The 12895-nt window shown below is 39.2% G+C and overlaps 1 protein-coding gene across 5 annotated transcripts in view; it reads right to left on the reverse strand.

Moving 5' to 3' along the window:
* The window catches only part of CTDSPL (CTD small phosphatase like), an 82076-nt gene that overhangs the window by 11380 nt on the left and 57801 nt on the right, over positions 1-12895 (reverse strand). For all 5 annotated transcript variants that reach the window (XM_064639254.1, XM_064639227.1, XM_064639246.1 and 2 more), the window contains 2 exons: positions 10764-10865; positions 6098-6154 (listed from right to left, as the gene is read on the reverse strand). In XM_064639254.1, coding sequence (XP_064495324.1) covers positions 6098-6154; positions 10764-10865 — 159 coding nt within the window. The remainder of the gene's footprint in view (positions 1-6097; positions 6155-10763; positions 10866-12895) is intronic.

Consider the following 12895-nt stretch of genomic DNA (forward strand, 5'->3'; position numbering starts at 1 on the left):
GTGGAGAAGTCTGGCATAGAACTGACTGAAATTTCAGGAATTTCCTTCCTTGACATGTAAAACTAGATTAATTTTATGTGTTTTACTAGCTTCATATTAATAAGAGGCAAAAAAATGGAGGTAGCCAGAGAAAAGGCCCGAAGGAGAAAAATACAGAAACAGCAGCTTGAATTGAAGTGTAACAATTAAAGCCTCCAGCAAAAGAAAAAAAGTGTGTAATTGGAAACCGAAAACCTCAATCTGAAAGCAAAGTTTTATTAACAACATATATGATGGAGCTGCACCTCAATGACTAAATCAGAAATGTTAGTTACTCTTCCACTTTATGTAGCATACAGATCATACCAGGAAGCCCTGACCTTCTTTAAGTTATTCCTATGAAATTTATCTAAACTATTTCTGGCCTCATAAACATTACATTCGAAGTTTGATACAGATAACAATTTATAACCCACATAGATTTTTTTAAACAGCGACAGCAGCACCTCACCCATCAAATAAATGTGACATTTTATGAATTAAAGACAGTTAACAGATGTACTTCAACACCACTCTTTCCAGATAATTACAGCAATGTTTCCTGTATTCCACCAGGCATAAACCAAGTAGTTTCCTCCCCTATAACAATGCAATTAATTTTTCATTAATTCTTACTAAACAAAGTTGTTCTGTAGTATTTCCTCTCTAAATTCTATCTCTGAATTTGTTAAAGACACAGATAAAAAGACAGCTGCAGTACCCCTGCTTTTGGGCACCCAGAGACTATCCAACTTCCCAGTTGTAAGAAGAAAGATAGCAGGATCCAAGTTACTCCTTAATAATGAAGTTTTTAATTCTTTAGCCTTAAATTATATTTTTGAGGGCACAAAAGGGGCACCCCAGAGTCTTAAGTAGATAGTTAGTGCTGGAATTTAACATTCATTTCCCTTCTAAAGCCTAGTGTTTTCAGCCACAGCAAAAGAAGACTCCTCTTTGCTCTCCATCCCTATCTATGCCCGTGCTGGCGAAGTATTTCCACTTGGAATGTAATTACAAACTCCCTGCCAAGGATATGAACTTTGCTGCTTGCAACATAACCCACCTCCTCCATAAGGAGAGCACACAGTAAATCAACCCCGGAGCTGCAGCCCAAGAGCTCCCAAACCACAGGCTTGTGCTGTATTTGCAGGCAAGTCCTTGCAGGAAGTGCTCTTCTGGCTATTTGCAGGTCTCCTAATGCTGCACCTCCTCAGTGTTTAGCTGTAAATACACAGCATTTTAAGTTGTGCTGTCCCCCTTCTGCAGTTTAGATCTCCTGCTCCACCAAAGGGCACCCACAACCTCCACTACTTGAGTTTCTTGCTCTTTTGCCTTAAATCTTCCCTGCTGGGATCTGGCCAACAGATTTGCTTCCCATGTTAAATGCCTGATCAATAACAAATGTCATCTCTTAGGATGAAGTCTCAATAAACTTTCTCTTTAATTATTTCCCTCTGTAAAAGGCCTTAATTCCTCCTCCCCCCCTTTTTTTTTTTAACAACACTGATTTTTTTTTCTTTGGCAGAACAACATATCTTAATACTTTGGATAGTTATTCTCCTTCAAGTTTTCTTTGGGAAGTCCTACTTAGCCCCTGGAAGCAACTCCGAGTGTACTGGTATCCTGGGCTACAAAATCTCTTTGGTTTACTTCACATAAAAAGCTTTCTTCAGCTGACAGTGCAGCTCTTTTCTCCTCTTCCTCCTCATTTGGAATTTTTTCCCCCTTTACTTTGTTAGTGGCTGGACTTGAATCTCAATGCTGCCTGGTTATTTGTGGCTTGGCTTTTTCTTCTCTTGCCTGATGGCTTCAGTTTAAGTCTCTAGACTAACTGGCTCCTGGCATTTTTCTGAGATTTATATACTGTCTTTAGGGCATTAAAAAAAAATATATCCCTCCAATTTTTTTGTGTATTGTGTGTTAACTAATTTCTTCCTTATCACAGCAAGAATTTGGAGGAATACTGTCTTCTTTTTATTATTTAAAATGAACCCTACTCTCAACATGTTAAGCACAAATCAGGCAGTAGGCAGGTTTTCACAGGATTCTTACAGCTGCTAATGGCAGAACACAAGTAATTATCTTTAATTGTTCCCAAGCATTTTGTATTTCCACATAAATTTTCTATACCTCAAAGCAGTCTTAACCCAGAGAGACTCAGTATTTGTGAAACCAGAGGAGAAACCCAGCTCCATTTTGATCAATTAAATGGGACACAAAGAATTGCCTTCCAAAACCTGCTTTACAATAACAAAATCTACCAAGTAATGACCAAAAAATCTGCCCAGGACAACTCCAACTCCCGTGATCTCCCGTTCCGTGGGCTGGTGCATCTTCTGAGCAGAAAATAACACACGTCCTCGAGCCTCCTCGTGCTGGGTCACACAGTTGTGGTTGTCTCCCAGTGCAAGTAACCAAGAATAGGCCAGTTAGAATGGATACAGCCTATCCTGGATTACTTGAACCAGGCCACAGCCTTCCATAAGGAAATCCATGGATTTTGTGCTTTACAGAAAGGAAGTTTATTATTCAAACAGCGTTTTCCCCACACACTATTAAAAAACATTTTGTACATTACACTCAAAGTACGCAGGCCAAAGGTTTCTTTAGCTTTCAACAACTAAAACAAGGAATTGTCAACTGAAATTAAAAAAACGAACACTAAAAACTAGTTTTACTCAACAAATTAAATTTAAGAATGAAATTCCAAGTAACACCAAATCAAACTCCTCCTGGCTGCCTCCTTTTACACTTTGACACTGACAGCAAGGCACAAAGGTACTGCAAGCCATTTGGATAAAAGACAAAAGGACAACTATACCTTAAAAATCTTCCCTTACTGGGGATTAAAGCTACATTTAACATGCAGTTTCTCATCTGGGGGCTTTGGTCACTCTGCACTTGTTCAGTGGGAAGCAGCTCCAAAGGCAGAAGTTACATCAAGGTTGAACATTTTTCCCCAGCCACTACTTCCACCCTCAATAATCCTCCTCTCAGTTGCAGCACATTTCACTGAACTTCCCACAGTTTATTCCTTATAATTTGGTAGAGTGGGAGACCAGCTCTGGTTTCCTTTTATCCATACAACCAGAGTGAAATGGGAGAACTGGCCAGAGAGGGTCAGCCCACATCAGAACTGCCCTGCTGTGCCCGTGCCATCATTCCCAACACAAAGCGTGGGATTCTCCTCCTGGAATTCCAGCTGCCCTCAGATGGGCACAGTCTCTGCAGGCATCTAAAGGCCCACAACAGAAAGAAAGGGAGGTGTTTCCACATGTGATTTATTTCCTTCTAAAATCAAATGACAAATCCTTCCCAAAGATAAGGCAATTCAGACCAGAGTAAGAAAGATGGGAGAGGGAAAAGGGGTGTTCGGAAAAGCTGTTTCTTAATCTGGGAAGCTTGTTTACCAGAGCACCCTTTAAGATGATGAATTATCCTCCCTATATAAAAAAAAAAGAGTTTCTCTGACCTTTGGATTATAAATTATGTAAGGGAAAACAAACTCCCCAAACTGAAAACAGTATTTTTTTGAATACCTCTGTTGAACAGCAAAAAATACAGCATTTATCATGAAAAAACTTGTCGGGTATACAAGTCTCAAAACTCTTCCAAGTGCACAGCAACCGAATTTGCCACAACTCGTGGTTTTGGTGTTTTTGGTGCACGAGACCCGACCAATCTCACATTATTTCAAATTTCTCCCTGAATGGGTACTTCTGAAATGGTCGTTTCCCTGTTTGTTTTCCTTGGGGTTTTGTCTCTAAGGCAGAGTTCAATGACAACAATAATCTGTCAGACCATCTCGTGCCTGATAAGGTACCAGGCTGACTGGTAAAGCAGGTAGGGATATGCACTGTGGACAGGATGGTTCCACAACATCTCACATGTCCCGTGGTGTTTTACACAGGTGGAAGTATTTCCCAAGGTCAATGATTAATCTTTGAGTGTATGAACTGCTTAAGAAAATGGACGAGAATTACCCAGATGACAAATTCTGAGAAATAACAAATATTGCTCATGTTTATGCTCTAAGTGACTGAAGAATTACAGGTTTGAGGCGGGAACAGGTTGTCAAAGCTCCACAGCCTGTGTTAATGCACAGACTCAGCCAGAATATCCCTTTTTGCCCTTTAGTTTGTCACAGTGTAAAAAGAAAAAAAAGATTACTGGATGACAGAACATTACTTTGCCTACAGAGATGTTACAAACACAGACTTTGCTTATTCAGTGTGCCACGTAAATTACCTTTATTTCAAGAACCACAAATTCCTTACAATTAACTTCATTTTGACCACCCAAATGTGACTGAGGTATTTACTTATTTTAGAGATTAAGAACTGGATATTTTAAGAGATTAAAAACTGGAAATACAAAGGGGATTAAGCAACTTCCTTGAAAATTATGCAGGAAGTCTCCAGCAAAGCACAGTCAGAGACTCATTTCACTTGATCTTCTCTGCCAAGGAGAAGGAGATGCACAAATCCACTCCCTCTGGCCAGTTGTGGGGTTTTTGTTTGTCTGGGGTTTTTTTTGTTGCTGTTTTCTCTTTGCCCCCACATACAGTCACCTCAAGTGCCAAACTGCATCACGTTTGGTGAAGAATGTGAGAGTTTGCAGCAGGGAATGGAAAAGCAACTGGCTTTTGAAGTGCTTGACTGTAAAGCCCAGATAGTCTTTTATTGAGATTTGTTTCAAAATGTAAATATATCACCTTGACAAGCTAAGTGATGAGAATTCTAAGCCACTCAAAAATTCACTTTCAAAAGCATTCTACAAAGTTTTAGGAGAGAAAATGTCTGTTTTACAGCACCAAACACAACTAAAGCCCACATCAAATCGGGATTGACAGTATCACAAATCTCCCAAAACATCACTTAGTGTTTTAAGCATCAGCTCTGCTGAACGTTACAGGTGTAAGTAACCTAGATATTGAGTTTTTCTACATGAAACAGGCACAGTGTAAAAACTGTCAAAGCAACTATTACTTTAAAGCATGTTTTTGTCCACTGACTGATATTTAGTAATTATTTTAAGAGTGACAATTACATGGGTAGTTTTCATAAGAGGAAATTAAATGAAACTATGAACTTTACGATCTATCAATTAGTCCAAGATTAAAATAAAAAACTCTCTGTCCAAGTAAAAATAATACATATAAAAACCCCCAACATTTCAAGAATTACAGTTCTTAAAAATCTCCATTAAATCACATCCAGGGAAGATCTGCAACTCAATGACTGCATTATCTGTAACCTACAACACCCGGCAGAGAAGATGCTTCAAACAATTTGCAAGGTTCATGTATCAGAAAGGCTCAACTTCAAATTAACCTGTTTAACTCATCTCCAGCAAGAACTTCAATGTCTGTCTGAAGAGGAAAATTTATGGCACTGTAATTTCTCTCATTCGGAGGTTTCAGAAAAGACTCCTGATTAAAGACCAAGCTAAATACATGAAGGGGATTGATTTTCAAATTATGGGTGTTTTGCATTTACTGAAAACCATTTCTCAGAGCCATAAGTGAAGTTCTTAAAGAGTAAGACATAAAAATTAGTCTCCTCGCAATTTTGTCCAGACCTTTTAAAATATGCTGAAGTATATAAAAAAACCCTCCTATCAGAAGAACTTTTATTACTTACAGGAATAAAAGGGGACAGGAATTAAACACAGACTGCCACAAAAACCTGAGGAATGTCTGTTCTTCCTTACTACCTTTGTAAAGTTTGGTCCATATGAGCTACCAAAAGACATTAAAGCCAACTTATGTCCTGTTTGCCTTGGAAGGAATGAGAAATGCAGTATTCAAGTAGCTTTTTCTGAGTTCTAGTCATGTTTGAAATCCCTTTCTTAGATCATTTGCTGTTTGAAAATGTTTTAAAATTGACAAAGAATCAAGTATTGAAGTCCTGAGACAGAGCTTCTACCTGATCAAACAGGGATGCCTTTCTGGATGGTACATTCCAGAATACACAGTTTCTGTTGTTTTGCAAAAGTTACTGAATGCAAAGCAGCAAATGCAGGAAGAGAACACTCTGGGACACTCAGGACACAATGCTGAAGGAACAACAGCACTTACCTGATGTATGGTTCCATCGATTTCGACAGGAACGATGAAATCAGCATTGCTAATTGGCTGGAAAGAATGACAAGGAAACAACCAACATTAAAAACACGATCATTGGAGGGAGAATTTCAGAGCTGTAAAAGGGAAGAGCACCTACTTCTCAGGAACAAGTTAATAAGCATTACTGACTGTACAAATTCACTCTGTGTGTGCTCTTCACACACACAAGTCAGAAGCCTCACAGTTGTATTCCTGGATGCTGCAATTCCCTCTTCTCTCATATTTTGGGGCTTCATACAACGTAATACACTTCACTGCCTGAATAACCCCCTCTACCACTGAGTCTGTTTACCAGGAAAACATCTATTTGGCTAAACTCTTCCACCAAGTCTGTGTGGATACTTGATAATCAAGAAAATCAGCTATGTGCTTCACATATTCTATTCTGGGTCATCAAGCAGTAATTAATTAAAAGTAAAGACAGTGGTAACAGTAATACATAATGGTTATATCTGAATATAACGAGACTCAAGTTGTATAGCTAATTGATTCTCAAGATGCCACACTTCAAGAACCAATAGCAATCAATTTAATCATGTAAAATTGCATTTTAATTCCAAAGGGAAGAGCAGACACACTCTGCCCAAGTCCTTGAATCCACTTTTCTAGCCTGTCGATCACAACTTATTTCTTAAGACTTACTGAGAAAAACTGCTGGTCAAGTAAAACTGCTTTGGAAAGCAGGAAAGTGGCCTTGTAGGCAGTTTAAGAGTACATAATCTAATCTTGGCTAGACAGCAGTGGTAGTTGGGAACACGCTGCTAACAATGTTTACTAGTTCAAGTGGACACCCAGCTTGGCAGAATCCTTGGGTACAGCTCATGCTTTATGTCCATGATAAAAAAGTAGCCATGTAAACATGCCTGGCTGAAGCTTGTAACTCATTCCATCATCTGCAGCTTGGAAATGGCTGAGACAGAGCTGCCAAACACAATTTTAACATGACTGATTAACAGACAATATGCTCCATGGATAAGAGCCTAGAACGAGGGCTGGGAGCAGTCTGGTAACTGGTGTTACTAAGCTAAGGCTGGAAAACGTCTTCACTCAGCTCTACTACACTTGTACAGACCTTCCCACCTGGTTTTCTGGATCAGACTGATCTCAGGAACCACCAAGAAGACGCCCCTGAAGAATCTGTGAGACTAGAAACAGACTTCAGACCTACTCAGGGGGGAAAGGGGGTGCCAAGAAAGCAGAGAAGCAGCCAAGGTAAAGAGCAGATCACAAACTGGTGAGCCTCAACAGGTGCTCTGTGAAAAATGGTGGGAAAAGAGAATCCTGCAGCATGAACCTGACAGCATCACTTTGATCCCATTCCCTGGAGAAACAAGATTCTAACTGCACTATGAACAAACCTTCCTACGAGGAGAGCAAAATGACCGCAGGAATTTCTATGGAGGGCAACACCCTCTCTCAGGAGCAAAGTAATGAGGAAGATGGTTTGATCTGACACCTGGAAGTGCTGGGTCAGAGGGCAAAGGAGAGGCTGCATGGAATCTACTCATCCTGACCAACCAGTATTGGCAACCAGACTCTGGAGCAGATGACGCTGGAAAATATCCTGCCGATGACCCCTGTGTGAGTATAACCTGAAGATTTCCTCAAATACACACAGTTCAATCCAGATTTTTTTTTTTTTTAGCTGACACTGAGCAATTTCCCCTTTCTGCTTCGGGAAAAGACAGAGGGGAGGCTTCCATCTGTTCCCTAAATGGAGCCCCTCAGATAGAGAAGGTACTCTGCAGCATGTCCAACAGCCACAGAAAAAGTACACAAAAATGTTCTGAAGCTTCACCTTAAAAAGAAACCCAAATGAACTGTCAATAAGCCTCAGTCACCAGTTTTCCAGTGGGTGCCAGCTCCCTGCAGACTTTGAAGAGGCTTGCACACACTTGAAGAATTTATATATGCATGACTCCCTTAAGCAAGAGAAATACTCTGCAGCAGCAGAAAAAGAAGAGGTCACTGCAAGCTACTGAGGTTTTGAAATCCACTGATAAAACTACAGCTTTTACAAAATTTAATCCTAACAGCAGCTACACCAACCAGATGTCAGAGAAAAGCACATTCTTTTTAAACAACTTCCATTTTTTTTCCTAACAAATAAAAGCTCACCCTTAGACATTGCAACACTGACCAAACTACTCTTGACTACATATTTGCTTCCTTAACTTAAATTTCAGGTACTATGTTGTTTTCTTGTTGGCACAAGTGATAAGGAAAGGGAGCATGGACTGGGGTTCTGTGCTTTCTCATGGTGGGGAGAGAGGAGGAAAGTCTCCAACAATTTGCTGGATGAAGGTTTCTGGGGTTGTGCACATAAAGCACGTACGTGCCTCCAGCGGGAACCACAGAGACAGAGCCTGAGAGGAGACAACGTATTTCCACTGAAAATCTTCAGTTAGAACTGCTTCTGTTTTAATAAAAAGTCAGCATTTTAAATGTTCTGAGAGTGTTTCACAGCCAGTTTTGAATACGACTGCATTCCAGACTTGCATGTGGTTTAATGCATTTTACACAAAACCGTGTTTACATCTCCTTGATTTAAAAATTTATTACTTTTGCTTCTATTATTGTTTCTATGATGGGAATGATAACTATCCTGTCTATCTATTCCTTTTCTACTCTTGCCAAGGAACCCCGAACTTTATTCCTTTAATATGCACCTAACATGAAAGACTAGTACCTCCTTAAAGCTTCACAAATATGCAGGGGTATAAAATAGATGAGAATTACCCTCCTTCAGATGTTGCTGCTTTCATAAAAGAGCACTTTAAATATTCTGCCTCTCTGGTTGTGTTAAAAAAACATGTAATCTGCATTTGAAATATGAAGCCCATTTCATAACAGAATTACGAATTCTGAAGTATCAGGTGTTTTAAATAAACCCTTTTTTGTACTAAAAATCACAAATTTATGTATGCTTTTCCAGCTTTTAAGTGGAGACCTGCTTGGTTAGAGCAGACGTGTTTTAATGAAAAAAAACCCACCAAAAATACCCCCAAAACCCCACAAACTAAAAGAAATTGCAGAAGTAACTTGATTATCCAGGCAGAGCAGGGTGCACAGAAGTGTTCAAACCCCTGCTCTGCTGGAACATATTATTTTTGATGATAATTAATGGTCTTGGTTCAGTTGAAGTATTTCCCTTTCTGAAACAAAACCCAAACAGCACCACTGGACAGTGCCAGCCACTGAACAATTAAAGCCATTTCCTCCAACACTTGGTTTTCTCTTACACACCCCCCTCACAGGGTTTTATATTAAGATAACACCTTTGTAACCATAAGACTACTACTGCAGAAACTCCAACATCTGCCTAACACTACTGACCTCACACAAAAATGGAACAGTTTTCTTTTCCTAACACAAAAAAATTATTCAGTGCTCATCATTAAGTAGAGTAATAGTTTAATTTTTTAAATATCTATTTAATATCATTTAAATGCCCATTAAATATAATTTGAATGTTACCCACAGCATTCAGAAAGCAAACCTGTATTTCTGCCTTTCAGATAACACTAAGCCTAAAACTTCATTATTATTATTATTATATAAATTTAGATTTTTAAATTCAGCTTTCCCTCCCTTTGATTTTTGGTAAAATGGTTCCTCCCTTCCCAATCCAGCTGTGTTTCTCATCTCCCTGAAAAACTCCCCAGTGCAAACTCAGTCTGGGTATAGAAGACAAATCTGGCACTGAGGTTGAGGGGTTCCTGTGCACCACCATAAACTGTTATATACCATCAGGCACAATAAAGACAGAGAAAAATCTTAATTTCAGTTTGAGGCAGAGGAGTATTTGTTCTAATATCTCCATATAAGGTTTTCTTTAAGCCAACAAAGACAGCCTGTTGCCAAATTCTAACCACAGCATGAATTACAGTTTGCATTTTAAATGCTGGCAACTAACTAGTGAAGGATTAAAAAGTGGTGTTTAAGCCAGCAGTGAAAAATGGAGTGCAACAACTAGAAGAATATAAAGGTAGTAATTTTAGTTTGCCAGTAGTAAGGTAACTCTTAATACTCATAAATTCTCCAATCAATGTATAAAACCAGCAGATGCTTTATCATGTATTAGGTTTGCTAATCAGAAATGCTGTCAGTACTCTGAGCCAACGGATTATTTCTGAAGTCTCCCAATTTCAGCACTACTTAAACAATCAAAAAATACCTCTACTTCCACCACCTGCTGAAATCTGAGGGGTTATAAAAGTTGCTTCTCAAAGGTGACTGACTCAATAGCAACAACTAAACGGTATTTGCCTTCTTGCTCTGAAAACTAAATATCAAACCCATATTTCCATAGCAACACATTTTTTATCTGTTAAAATACAGGTTCTTGCTGAAATACTTAAAAGCCATGAAGTCAATACCTACTCCAGGCCTTGTTGCAGCCAATGTGACTGTCTCAGAGTCAAAACATAAAAAACCAATATGTGTGTCCCTCCCTTTACAGCTAAATTAGGATGAATAACCATAGAAGCAGCAATGAGAACTCCCAGGCATCCTGGGAGAGCCTGTAAGACGAGTTCAAGTGTTAAGAGGCTTAACAGTTCCTGCAGCATTCACTGACAGATTAAAGCTGCAAGAGATCACTTTTGAATTTACTTACCTTAAATGAACTGTGCACTAAAGTTTCATCTAAATCAATGACCACACACTTCTTCCCATAGTCTGATGCTGTCAGTTCTGGCAGGAGGTATTTAGCTGGTGGCTAAAAACACAAAGACAAGAGGAAGACAACAAAAAAAAGTAAAACCTCTATCCAAGGGGCACTCTTCTGTCAACATTACTATTCTAGCAATTACTGGGAGCTGGAATACATGACTTGAAATTCAATGCTTTTCTGGGATCATCTCAAGTACACATATGGAAATTAATGGCTCATGCAATTGCAATACCCATACAGACTTTTTTAATATTATTTTTTAAATGAGAGGCTTGCTTGGAATGACCTCCAAAGCACTGGAAATGAAAGTGGTAAAACATCATCACTAGCTAAGAAAACCCAGGGAGAAATAAGACATTTGATACAAAAACATCTTTTTGTAGTGACCCCTTCTCCTAATGCCTGGTTTTGGTTGCTGTTGTTATCCTATTCCCAACAATGCCACTTCCAGCCATGTCAGGCTGAGGGACATTTACACAAATCGTTATTTCTGTGTGCCAGGAAAGGTGCTAAAGTGGAGGAATCCATCCTGAAGGGAGACAGCATTATTAATTTTTATCTTCTGGGACATGTCTTCACTTTCATTTGCACCACTTGTGAGGGCACTGACCAAATTTCATGTGGATTATGCTCCCAGTCAAGGCATTAAAACTGCAGTAAAGAACCTAAACTAGGCTCTTGTACAGCATGCTGCCCTTTCTGAAAAATGGTACCAATTCCTTGAATTGACAATTTTTCTGAAAGCAATGCAGACAATCTCATATTCTTTGGATTGCTCATTTCCCACTTTAACACCCCAGTTAGCAATAAAATTATGGTTACTTTAGATTTTAGTACTGGATACTTCCTGAAATAACAGAAGTGGGAGAGAAAGCTTCCATTTGGAGCTGAAACACTGCTGCCTCTCAAAGAGGGTTTTTTTTGATGAAGGGAAAGGATTAGCTTTATGGAAAAGTGTCAACAGGGAGAAGCTCAAGACTGAGAGGAAATTAAATTAATTTAAAATTGGGTACAGAACTCTAACTTCGTTCTTTTGCTATCTTTTTATCTGTTCATGCAGTGTAAGGATGCATCTATCGTGGTTTTGTTCCTTTTAGCAGCCCTTTGGGGAGGTGCTGGCAGGGATCTGAGGCCACCCCTGTGCAGGTGACACACAGGTTGAGTCAGACACCTCCACACACCCTCCGGCTGCCAGGACAGATCATCAACCACTGACTAAATTCAGACCTTATGCTGACAGATACTGGCCAATGATGCCTAATAAGTTCTTGTTTAGAGGAAGCACCTAACAAATGAGATTCTGGACTTAAATAAGTGTCTTTAGCTAAAACAGAAGTTCTCGGGGCATTTTTAGGAGCGCTCACTGCAATTGATTAAGTTCCTTACAATTAATGACGACAACAGTTCCTTCAGCTACCAAACGGGAAGCTGTCTTGTGTACAAGCCACTTGTCTCAACACATTTTCTCTCAGCACAAATCTAACAACAACCTTCAAGAAAAAACAGCTTCTGCCTAATGCCTGTAATGGACCCAATCCATCACAGTCACCCAACCAGGCTCAAATTTATAGGACACCCTTTCTAGGTTATATAGACAGTCCCACAACTGCTTCAGCTCTAGCTCTGCTTGTTGGCAACTAGGGCCAGACCTAAAGAATTTTAGATTCTCACTCCTTGACTTCAAAGCCTAAAAGGTATTTAGCACCCCACCTCAATTTTTCACAGCAAGGAGGATCCAAATTTGCAACCTGAACAGACCAAAAGGTTACTGAAAGAAAAATCCAACCCATTTAAAGACAATAATCTTCAGAACCTGTGTTCTGATACTGATTTCTTGTCTTTGAAGATGCAAAAAAAGGAGGAACATCCCAAGAAACCTTAAGCATATTTTTTTCTTTTTAAATAATAGTTCAGTTCATCTTTGTACTCTTAGAACTGTATCTAGTTCAAATTTTTGACTACGTTAATCTGCACCAGCAGTTCAAAGCCAGAAATTCCTTCTGCTATATGAATTCTTTATCAAACTGAAAATACCTATAGCTATGAAAAATATATGGGAATATTCTTCCATATAA

The sequence above is a fragment of the Pseudopipra pipra genome, chromosome 1 (genome assembly GCF_036250125.1).
Source record: "Pseudopipra pipra isolate bDixPip1 chromosome 1, bDixPip1.hap1, whole genome shotgun sequence".
In the NCBI taxonomy this organism is placed as follows: domain Eukaryota; kingdom Metazoa; phylum Chordata; class Aves; order Passeriformes; family Pipridae; genus Pseudopipra; species Pseudopipra pipra.